This window comes from Antrostomus carolinensis, unplaced genomic scaffold, assembly GCF_000700745.2.
Source record: "Antrostomus carolinensis isolate BGI_N321 unplaced genomic scaffold, ASM70074v2 scaffold30943, whole genome shotgun sequence".
In the NCBI taxonomy this organism is placed as follows: Eukaryota; Metazoa; Chordata; class Aves; order Caprimulgiformes; family Caprimulgidae; genus Antrostomus; species Antrostomus carolinensis.
In genome coordinates this window covers 194-10534 of record NW_010307823.1, presented here as the reverse complement: position 1 = coordinate 10534, position 10341 = coordinate 194, and the positions used below count along the sequence as shown (strand labels likewise).

Below are 10341 nucleotides of genomic sequence, written 5' to 3'. Positions count from 1 at the left end.
TTTCTCCTGTGGCAAAGTCCTGTCAGCAGGAGAAGCTGACCCCAGCCAGTGGGCTACTCTTAGTCTAGGTCCCTAAAGAAATGAAGGTCATGAGCTCGTGATGCTGTCTCTCTCCTTCTGGGTTGACCCCACAGGTTATATCCAACCACCTACAGTACACAGCAAGGAGCTTGGTGGAAAACTGAGGCCCCCAAAAGCTTGAGGAACATGAGCACCTCTGCTACTTAGTAGTCTCTGTGTGGTGGGACTGTGCTGCAGATGGGAGCAAGGAGGTGGAAGGCACTACAGCCTGCCTAGTCTGGCACCAGGTCCTGGCCATGGTAGGGAGAGCAGCCTCTGGCTGCCTGCTCCCAGTGATGGGGAACACGTGCTCCTGTTTGCACTCGAGATATTTTCACTGCCCCTGTACCGCCCGGGGTTTCTCCAGTGTGTAAATAGAAGGAAGGTATGAGCTTAGGGCTGTGCAATGTTCAACTAGATGAATTATTTTTGTCCCAGACAAATGTCAGCAATAGCTTTACAGCTGCGTTCTTGCTTGCTGACTCCGCCACTGCCAGGGACCGTTTGTCTCCAACTTTAAAGATCTTTTAGTGATTACTTCCTCTATTATTTTCCAGAAACCAAACTGCAGCTTACATAACCACCCCTCGTTATGCAACTCGCCATTCAAGTGGTGTTTGCTGGGGATCAATATGTGTTTGTTTTTCTGTTCCTTGCCCTTTTCATTGGGGGAAAATTTATCCTTTCTATGTGTCATTGGGTTTATCTTTCTTTTGCAGTGAAGTGATGGACTTCTGCTGCACACTGGTTCTGCTCTCACACCCTGGCTTGCCAGTGCCAGAACTTCAGGTAAGTTGTCACAACTGATGTTAATGGATGTGGAGGTACCACGTGCTGGGCATAGTTGTGCTCCTGTCACTTCAGACATTGCTAGCTTTCAATCTTAGGATTTGTTTCTCTTCTGTGACTAATTTGGAGTAACGTTTGAGATTTCTGATACCTGGTACCCTTGCTGTGTCTTATTTCTTCTCCTCTGCAGTATGGAGTGTTGAGTAGCTGCTATAAAATCAAAAAAGGAAAAAAAATATGGGCTTATTAACTGGTATGTAGACTGGGCCAATTCTGAATGCTTTCAGTGAAGAAACTAGAAACACAAGTAACCTTGTACTGTCAGATTGTGGCTATTTATTAGTCAGTACATCATGTGTGCCCCCCACCCCTCACACATGGATTGCTTACGCCAGCAGTTTGGAATGGCACTGAAGTCACGTTCTGGGGTTAGGGACACTGTTCCAGGAGAGGCTGATGTAGGATCTGTGGCTTTTTACTTGATGTCTCAAGTTAATGCAGTGATATAACCCAATATAGAATGAGAAAAGCTCCATAATGGAGATGCATTCAGTCTTAGGCCACAAACCACTTGTGGCAAGGCAAGGATGTCAGGGTGTGGCACTGTTTTACCTTCAGTAGCACTGGATGTCACCTCAGTAAGACCAGGATAATGTCACAGCAAGCAAAAGCTAATCCCCTTGAACAGCAAGGCAACTACTTGCATACGCAATTGTCCTGGTTTCAACTAGGACAGAGCTAAGTTTCTCCTCAGTAGCCAGAATAGTGCTGTGTTTCACACTTAGCATGGAATTTTGTGTGAGGAGAATGTTGAAAATATACTGATGTTTTTAGTTCTTGCTAGGAAATCAAGGACTTGCAGCTTCTCATGTTTTGCTAGTGTGGGGCTAGCTAGGATTTGTGCAAGCTGGATAGGAGCATAACAAAAGCAACAGACCCAAACTGGCCAGTGGGATATTCCATAGTGTATAAGGTCTGTTCAGTATGTAAATGAGGGTTGGCTGGAAACATGGGGCTCTTGCTCTTCTGTGATTGCAGTTTTGGGATCTCTCCCTTCTGGGATTGAGAGCTGGGAATGAGCTGGACCTTGGGTGGTGGGCAGTGAGTAATTGCATTGTGCATCACTTGTATATTCTATCATTACTACTATTATTTTAGTTAGTATTATCATTATTATTTCATTTTATTTCAATTATTAAATTGGTTTTATCTCAACCTTTGAGTGTCCTTACCCCTCCAATTCTCTCCCCATTCCCTGGGGTGCAGTGGATAGAGTGAGTGAGCAGCTATGTGTTGTTTTTTTTTTTTTAGTGACCTGCAGAGTTAAACAACAATAATCTCTGGTGGTAGGTTTGGGCACGTCAGTTCAGAAACTGCCTTGTTTAGCAACAGAGCTAAATTACCATGATTATGCTATAGCCTGGTGGTGGGTAGTTTCCTCCCTCCTGCACATGGCAGACACAGCAACCACTTGCCTGGCTGGCAAGTGGCTTTTAAAAAGTAGATTGATTGCTTGGGAAGTCAAATATTTTGCTAGGAATTCCTCTGAGAATAACAGTGTGCTGCAGTGAATGCTTAAATATAGATGGAGCTGATGATTTTGCTCTAACTCAGGTTTCTATCTCCCCAACATGTGGCTACTTGTGATATAATGGGAGCTTTGTGGCATGCCTGTGAGTGTAGCAGCACTAGGCAGTGCCAGGAGGCTGGCTTGTTACCTCTGAGAACAAGAGTACCTGGACAGAGTAGCTGCTCAATGCCTTGTGAAACGCAGACTGTAGCAGTTAGCGGACGTGCCTGTACAAGAAGGAAGCAGTTCAGTGCTTTGCTTGAGACTTCATGCCAATACTGACCTCTGCATACATGTACACACTCACAAAATGACTTCCTCCAGTTCAAAGCATGTCCTTGCTATTCATGAGAGCTGTAAATAGCACAGCAATTAGGCAACGGGCCTAAGTTTTCAGAGGGATTGCAAGAGCAGCAGTGATACTCTCTTACAATGACTTCTGCTGAAGACCTGAGCTGTTAAGATTGCTTACTTGGGAGCAGTTTTTACCCTGTTCTCAGTCTAGCTCTGAGTGCACTGGAGAGCAGACCATGCAGACTTGAAGAGACACAGACAGGCAGAGACAACTTCCATCTCCAGCTGCAGAGTGGTCAAGGTGCCCTCCTTTCCCAGCCATCACACCACCCTGCAGCCTTGGTTTTCCAACTGTCAAGCAGTCACAAAATGCTGCTTACTAAATTACATTAGCACTTTTTTTTTTTTCCCCTCTTAAAAGTGAGCACCAAGCTGAACACCAAAGGGGGAACTGCTTGTGTGCAAGACTGCAAAGGAAGAGTATGGCAGTAGAGGGAGATGGCATCCAGTAGAACCCATTCTAAATGCCAGCCTCCAACTAAGTGGGTGCAAGCTTATTGTACAGCATTCCTTAAGTAGCGTGCTCTTGCTTAAGTTTTAGTATGTGTGTAGTACTATACTTGCACATTTCCAAAGTTCATGAGGGGCTATAAACACCAATTTTCTCATTTTATAAGAAATAAATCCATCCCTTGTAGTACACCAGGAAACACCAGTACAGTTCTTTTGGGCATACACTCATTGAAAAGGCAGTACTTCAGCTGAGGGCATTAAGCTGTAGGCCACTGTTTTTATTCCATCAGAACTTTAGTTCCAGTTATGGAAGATAAGAACAAAACAGAGAAGCAAATGAATACAATTAGGCATGGCAGCTCTAGAAATTTATTTTCAGAGCTTAGTGCTACAACTATGATTAAAATACTTAAGCAATTTAAAAATGCTACTGACTGGGTACTAGAACTAGACAAGAATACAGCTAACACCACTGCTTTCATGCACTGACAGATACTAGTTTGCTCATGCCACTGAAGTAGGATCTTTCCCGTTCACTCATCACTTCAAAATGGAGGGGTCTGCGACAGAAGTTGCATTCAGCTGATGAATGTGGTTTCAGCTCCAAACCAACATCCTTCCATGTAGCCAGCAGTTTTTCTGTTAGGAAGAGAAAAGTTAATTAAGATCACATCTTCAGGCAGTGAATTGATTTAGAGAAGCAGCAAAAGAGAAGTGTCAGCATACTTGTTATCCGTGCTTATTTGCTAGGAGAATAGGAATTCACTGTGACACAATTTACCTCTCGAGTGAGGTGACTGGGCTGCAACTAAGTCTCAGCTATCCTCACACCACCTCTTCTGACAGGATCAAGAAGTAGCTACTTTCCCTGGACAGATTCATGTTTAAGACAGGTTAACAGCTCAGCTGAGGAGAGCAGATTTCTTTGGACCCCATGTAAAAAGATTGGTTTGGACAGTGCATGAGCAGAGCCCCAGCAGAGGTGGCTGTCACAGAACTGCCCAGGTATAGGTTTGCACTGGGCTTGCACACTCTATTCTAGGTCACAGTTCACTGGCCTTCACCTGTCATGCTCAAAGTGGTTTAAGTGCAGAAGTATGTGCTTGTATGCTGTGGCAATGGAAAGATGTTGTCTAGGTAGTGACATCTAAAACTTAAGTGCTTTCTAGTCTCATCTTTAGTACAAAGACTGCATAGACAGATCAGTATTTTCATTGCACTGACACAAGAATCCACTCACCGAGAAAATAACTCATCATCTGAGGGGTGTGGTGAGGCGTGGGGGCAATACGGAGCAGCTCTTCTCCACGAGGAACTGTAGGGTAGTTGATTGCTTGGACATAGATGCTGTGCTGGCTCATCAGCTTGTCACAGATCTCTGTATTTTTAGCAGCATCTGCAACCTAAAAGTTCAAAATTCTAAGTTGCAAGATCAACCAAAACACGCAAGGTGGCAGAAGTGTCAGCCTGACTTAGCTAGCCACAGGAATCAAACAGGACTGGTTTCCTTGTGCCACTATAAATAGAACATAAATCAGAAAGAAGGACCAAAAGCCTGTGCTGTAGAGCCCTCTGGGCACACACCATTGCAGCCTAGGCAGGTAGCTGTCTATACCTGAAATCTTTTTACTAACTCGTTACCAATTTCCTTGCCTTCTGTATACTGTTAAGATTGTGGGTTTCATACACTTCTTCATTCTGCTGTACAACATTTCTAGCAGGCTGAGTTCAACTTAAGCCAGACTCCGAGCACCTCACTGCTGAACGCTAGGATGGGTTTGAACTTTGTGAATGTTAATACCTGAAAGCATAGTGTGATCATGGACAGGAAAACAGCCTTGCATCAAGAGCATCCCAAGTACTCACCCTTATTGGAATGATGTGACTGGGACAGTGCACCACAGGAAGCCCCGCATCCATCAGCATCTGTCTCATAAGCTTCACATTGCGTTGGTGCTGGCGCCTCAGAACTTGCCCCTCTGCACTCTTCAGGGTTCGGACGGATTCTAGGGCACCAGCTAAGAGCATGGGTGGCAGGGACGTTGTGAAAATAAAGCCAGCAGCATAGGAACGAACAGTGTCTATCAGAGAGCTTGTACTGGAGATGTATCCTCCTACACAACCAAAGGCTTTGCCTGAGAGGGGGGGGAAAAAGGTAAACAAGTTTATTCCTTCTACCCATTAGAACAGCCTCAAGTATTACAGCCTTTCACTTTCTTGAAAGAAAGAGTTATTTTGACTACATAATTAATGTAGTCATGGCAGGCAACAATTCTAGCCTCCCCCTGCTAATCTTGTATTTACTCAGCACATGATGCAGCTTTGTTTTCAAGCCAATCCTGATAACATAGATCTAGTTATTACACAGCAAGGACAGTTCAAGATTCTCTCAAATACTCAAGTTTTGATTTTGGGGAAGACCTTATAAGCCAAATCATCAAGCACAGACTTCAGTAATGACCCCAAGAGTCAGACTAAGTCTCCCAGCAGATTTAAATTAATCTGTTCCAGAGATGCTAGAAATAGTCGATGCTCCTAAGGAGCACACAAGGATTGCTTCTGTGGTTGTGAGGTCAGTAGCAGCCCCTCTTTCCAAACATTCATGTACCAGAACAGAGCCACAGACAGACCCAGGGTATCTGGTGAATGCTTGTTTCTATCAGGCTGCAACCCAAGGTTGTAAGTTTCAAAGCCATGGACCTTCCTAGTAAATTTTATTTATGTTTTGGAAGTTGTTTAAACAACTTTACAATCTGCAGCAGTAAACTTACTCCTATGCTTGCATTCTACTCAGATAATAGCAGTTGCTTCAGTTCTTGCCAAATCTCTTTACATAACTCCCCATCTCAGGTTTCTAGATTAGAGGCACTCCATTTCACATAAAAGAGCTAAGTACTACTAAATATAGGAGTACTACCCTACTAGCATTCTCACCTGAATTTATTCTTGAGTTGTATAATATGCCACTGGGGGACTTTTTGCTAGCTTGTTTAAAAGAAAAAAAAGCCAATGCCATCTTAACTGATTTGTAAGGCAGTGTAAGTAGCTTAACAAGCTTTTCAAACTGTGGGGCATACTTAAATCCTTTGGGCTTTTTGGAAAATCCCAGTCCCCAACAGCCCTTCGCACGTTCATTTGAATAGACTGGTTTTGAGCTAACCCACTTAATTTAGCTGCTCAGAAGCTTTGCTGCCTTAGCTTCTGCAAAAGTGCCAGGCCATGCATACCAAGCGTTCCAGAGATGATGTCCATCTTGTGCATGATTCCATCTCGGTCCCCTATACCACCACCTCGAGCTCCATACAGCCCCACAGCATGTACTTCATCCACGAAAGTGATTGCCCCGTGCTCATGGGCTACGTCACACAGCTCTTCCAGGGGACAGACTGCACCTAGGAACCAAAGCAGTGACTGGTGGTTTAGGGCTCCCTGTACTCAGCTTGGATAATCAGAAGTAGCCCCAAACACTAAGCATTTCAGAAGCCTGTTTTCATGTAAATTCTTACAGCACTGTTCACTTTCACACCTCAAATACAGGTGATTTGAACATTAACTGCACTGGAAGGAGGGAGGAGGGGTTGATGTCAACTTACCATCCATTGAGTGAACAGTTTCAAATGCAACAATTTTGGGGGTAGACGGATCAGATTTCTTCAACAGTTCTCGAAGATGGTTGACATCATTATGGCGAAATATGTGTTTTGGCACCCTGCTGTTTCGGATCCCCTGGATCATGGAGGCATGGTTTCCAGAATCAGAGTAGATCTCACAGCCTGAGGGAAAAACCCAGTTACACTTTAAGTATAAAAAGCATTAACTGATTCCCAACACTGCTTTATGTATGGGAGGTGTTTGAGCAGCAAGGGTAGCATAGTCTAGAAACTTCAGCAAAAGAGCAAGTTACAGCTCATGAAGCAAGAGTATTTAAGGCTTATTTTATCTGTTTAAACTAAAACAAACTTGAGCCTAAGGAAATACAGAAGGGTTTTTCCAAGTCCTTCATATTTTTATCTCTCAACTTCTGAAGTTAAAACAAACCTGTCCTGAACTACAGGGGAAGGGTAAAGGGCAAGAAGCTCACACCCACAGGTGGGAAGACACTGAATTCCTGTTGCCTCATTTTCATGTTGAATTTAAATGCAAGAGCAGAGGACACCATGCTTTTTGTCCAATGTCTTCTGCAGTTCCTAGCTCCTAGACCTCAGTCTCGGCAGGCTGCTACCATCATTTGTGTGAGTTGAACAAAATTTGAGTATGGTATTCAGAAAGAAACCAACATACTTTGCTGATCAAGTAGGACAAATCCTCACTTTAAGTAGCCATTTGTGAAGTGTACTCCCAGCTGCTTGGGGCATTGTTGTGGGTTTTTTGTGGTCAATAGTGGGTGCAGTTTGAGATCTCACCTGGCAGCATTTTAGCTAGAGTGAAGAGAGTGGAGTCATTGGCTACAAAGCAAGATGAGAACAACAGCGCTGCATCTTTTCCATGAAGGTCAGCTAGTTCTTTTTCCAAATCAACATGAAATTTACTTGTTCCCGAAATATTTCTTGTGCCTCCTGCTCCAGCACCATGTTGTTTCAGTGTATCCCTACAGAGGGCCCAAAGAGAGGCATTAGCATTACTGTGTCACACAGATGAATAAAGGATCATTGCCGAAAATGTTCAGTATTGTTCTAAAAAGGAACTGGCTGCAAAAAAACAGCTGTTAGATTTAATGTCTTTGAGCAATCTGCACAACTCAGGAATCTGATAAGCTAAGAAATGAGTTACTGAGTACAGCTGCAGTGTACTGTCCAGTTTATCTGGTAACATCTAGGAGCTTCTGAGGAAAATCCAAGGAGCAGGGTCAGTGACTGACACATACAGCAGCCCTGGAGCTAAATACTAAGTTACCTACCCCAGCTCAAAAAAAAAAAAGAGCGTAAGATTAATTATACTAAGAATACTAAGGGGAGCAGCTTACAATACAGAAATCAATGCTTCAAAAGCCTTCCTGTAAGAGATTCTGCCGGGCACTAGAGCTTGAAACTGCCCCTTAAGAATATGGCACTACTCACATAACTGCTCCGCAGACACGAGGGTGCCGACTCATCCCCAGGTAATCATTGCTGCACCAGACAGACACCTCTTTCTTGGTGATCAGAGAATCAGTATAGTCGTCTGCCATGGGGAAGACCTGGGCCTTCCGGTTCACTGTTTTGAATACCCGGTAGGTGTGATCCTTCTTCTTTTCATCTATCTTTTTCTCAAAAAACTGATCATACTGGAAGGTGGATACAGCTGAAATGAGAAAGAGTCTTAAGCACACAGGAAATGATCACAAGAGACCAGGCCTGTGGGGGTTTTGCCAGAGCATCTTACATTTTGGCAAGTTATCCTGAAGCAGATGAGAGACGCTTTCTGGTCTTTGCTTCAGAACAATATCCTTAAACTTCTTGAGTAGGCCACTCTGCTCTTCTCCCTCAGCCTCAATGCTCCTCACTGTGGAAGTAGCTGGTACTTTAGCAAATTCTGTACCTACAGACATTGTAATGAATTCCAGTGAGCTTAATCAGTTTGAAACAAAATGAAGTTCTGTTCAGCAAAGCAAACATTTTCAGTAACTCTAACTCTTCATTCTTTAGGAAGCATGTGCCTGAACCCATGTGTCCCCATCAGGATCAATTATTTTATTTGTTCACAATTTTCCATTGTATGAGACAAAAGGAAAAACTTGCGCAAAAAGACAGTGGACAAACGTCAATGACAATACAACATGCAACTTCCTTACAGCACAGCTGATTCATTGTGACTCAGAAAACCACTCTATACAGCTACAGCATTTATCTGGTGCACACCTAACCAAAGGCAGAGTTCTAATCAGCTGCTTGCTTTTTGTTTCTACTATTTTGCTCAGTTAGCACAGATTTTTTTAAAAACTATGCCACAGAAAACAAGCAGAAAAGTAAAATAATCTTCCTGAGACAGACAGCAAGGCTTTACTGCTATTGGTGAGAAGTTCCTTCCTTTGAAGGACAGCCCTTCCGCATCAGGACTGCAAGCCAGCCAACATCCTTTAGTTCCATAAACAAAAAAAAGGGTTTACTTGCTTTTCAGCTTGGGTTTGTGCTGGTATTTGCACAGTATCTCAACCCAGTTTCTTCCATCTCTGGACATACCATCTTTGTCTGTATTAGTAACCTGGTAAAGCTCTCATCAGCCCTAAGTATCCACAAGCGTAACAGCTCGGTTCACACATTCAGAGCCAGGGTACCAAAATACAGCACACAGTATTCCCATACCAGAATCACCCGGGGGAAACACTGCACAGTATTGCAGGTGTGTCATTAACACCTACATTCTCCAACAGCTTTTTATTGCAATCTCCCATAATCCTACCCACATAATTTAAGTGGTGACTGATGGACTTGGCACACTCTAGAGCAAAGTCAGGCATGAGAAGCTCTCAGAAGGAAGCAACACTACAGCACACATAATACATACCTTTCCTGTCTGCCTGCATTTCTTGCACATCCTCTTGGAGTTCTAGGCTGGCTTTGCAGAAAACATTACTGTTCTTGTGCTGCATTTGAGCTGCGAGGAACGGACATTTAGTAGCAGAGCTCTGGCTAGCAGCAGCAGGTGGGTGGCCAGCAGGCAGCTGGGATCCATCTCTGTTCTGCTGGGCCACCTCTCTGGCATTTTTGGCCTCTGAGGTGGGGGCAGAGAAAAGAAAGCACTTGAGCTTCATCAATTTAATACAGTGACTTAAGCTTTTCTATCCATTACCTTTGTGATCAATACAGCACAAGCCATTCAGAACTATTTAACTGAGCAGCCAGATTTTATTTATACAAGCATGAAATCCTAGTATCACCTGAGGGGCATCCGATTTAAGATGCCAGATGTAGCACTGTAATGTTTGAGGAAAAAAAAACAAAACAAAACTAAAAAAACCTTTTTCTCCTTCATCCCTGAAGGGTAGATTTTCTTTCAAGGAGTTTGGCTATTTTCAGCCACATCCTTCCTCTGCTGCATGCCTCTGCTCTTTCCCCTGAGTGTAGAGTAAGAATCCCCCGAGGAATGTTACAGAATGGGGGGGTGAAGAGAAATCCCAGCTCCGGGTCCAGGATGAG

The 10341-nt window shown here is 43.7% G+C and overlaps 1 protein-coding gene across 1 annotated transcript; it reads right to left on the bottom strand.

The window, feature by feature from the left end:
* Positions 1 to 3584: 3584 nt before the first annotated feature.
* Positions 3585 to 9956, bottom strand: ALAS1 (5'-aminolevulinate synthase 1). The gene is made up of 9 exons (XM_010165586.2): positions 9710 to 9956; positions 8588 to 8743; positions 8284 to 8506; positions 7630 to 7814; positions 6820 to 6999; positions 6454 to 6618; positions 5093 to 5361; positions 4467 to 4629; positions 3585 to 3865 (listed from the first exon to the last, which is right to left on the bottom strand). Exons 1-9 carry the CDS (start codon positions 9954 to 9956, stop codon positions 3705 to 3707), a joined length of 1749 nt encoding a protein of 582 aa, XP_010163888.2. The 3' UTR covers positions 3585 to 3704.
* Positions 9957 to 10341: the final 385 nt, after the last annotated feature.

Coding starts and splice junctions, on each gene's coding strand:
- ALAS1 (XM_010165586.2), bottom strand. CDS start 9,956: ATGAAGCTCAAGTGCTTTCTTTTCTCTGCCCCCACCTCAGAGGCCAAA. Junction 7,815..8,283: donor CGTGTCTGCGGAGCAGTTAT/GTGAGTAGTGCC, acceptor GGCCCTCTGTAG/GGATACACTGAAACAACATG. Junction 3,866..4,466: donor GATGATGAGTTATTTTCTCG/GTGAGTGGATTC, acceptor TCTTCCTAACAG/AAAAACTGCTGGCTACATGG.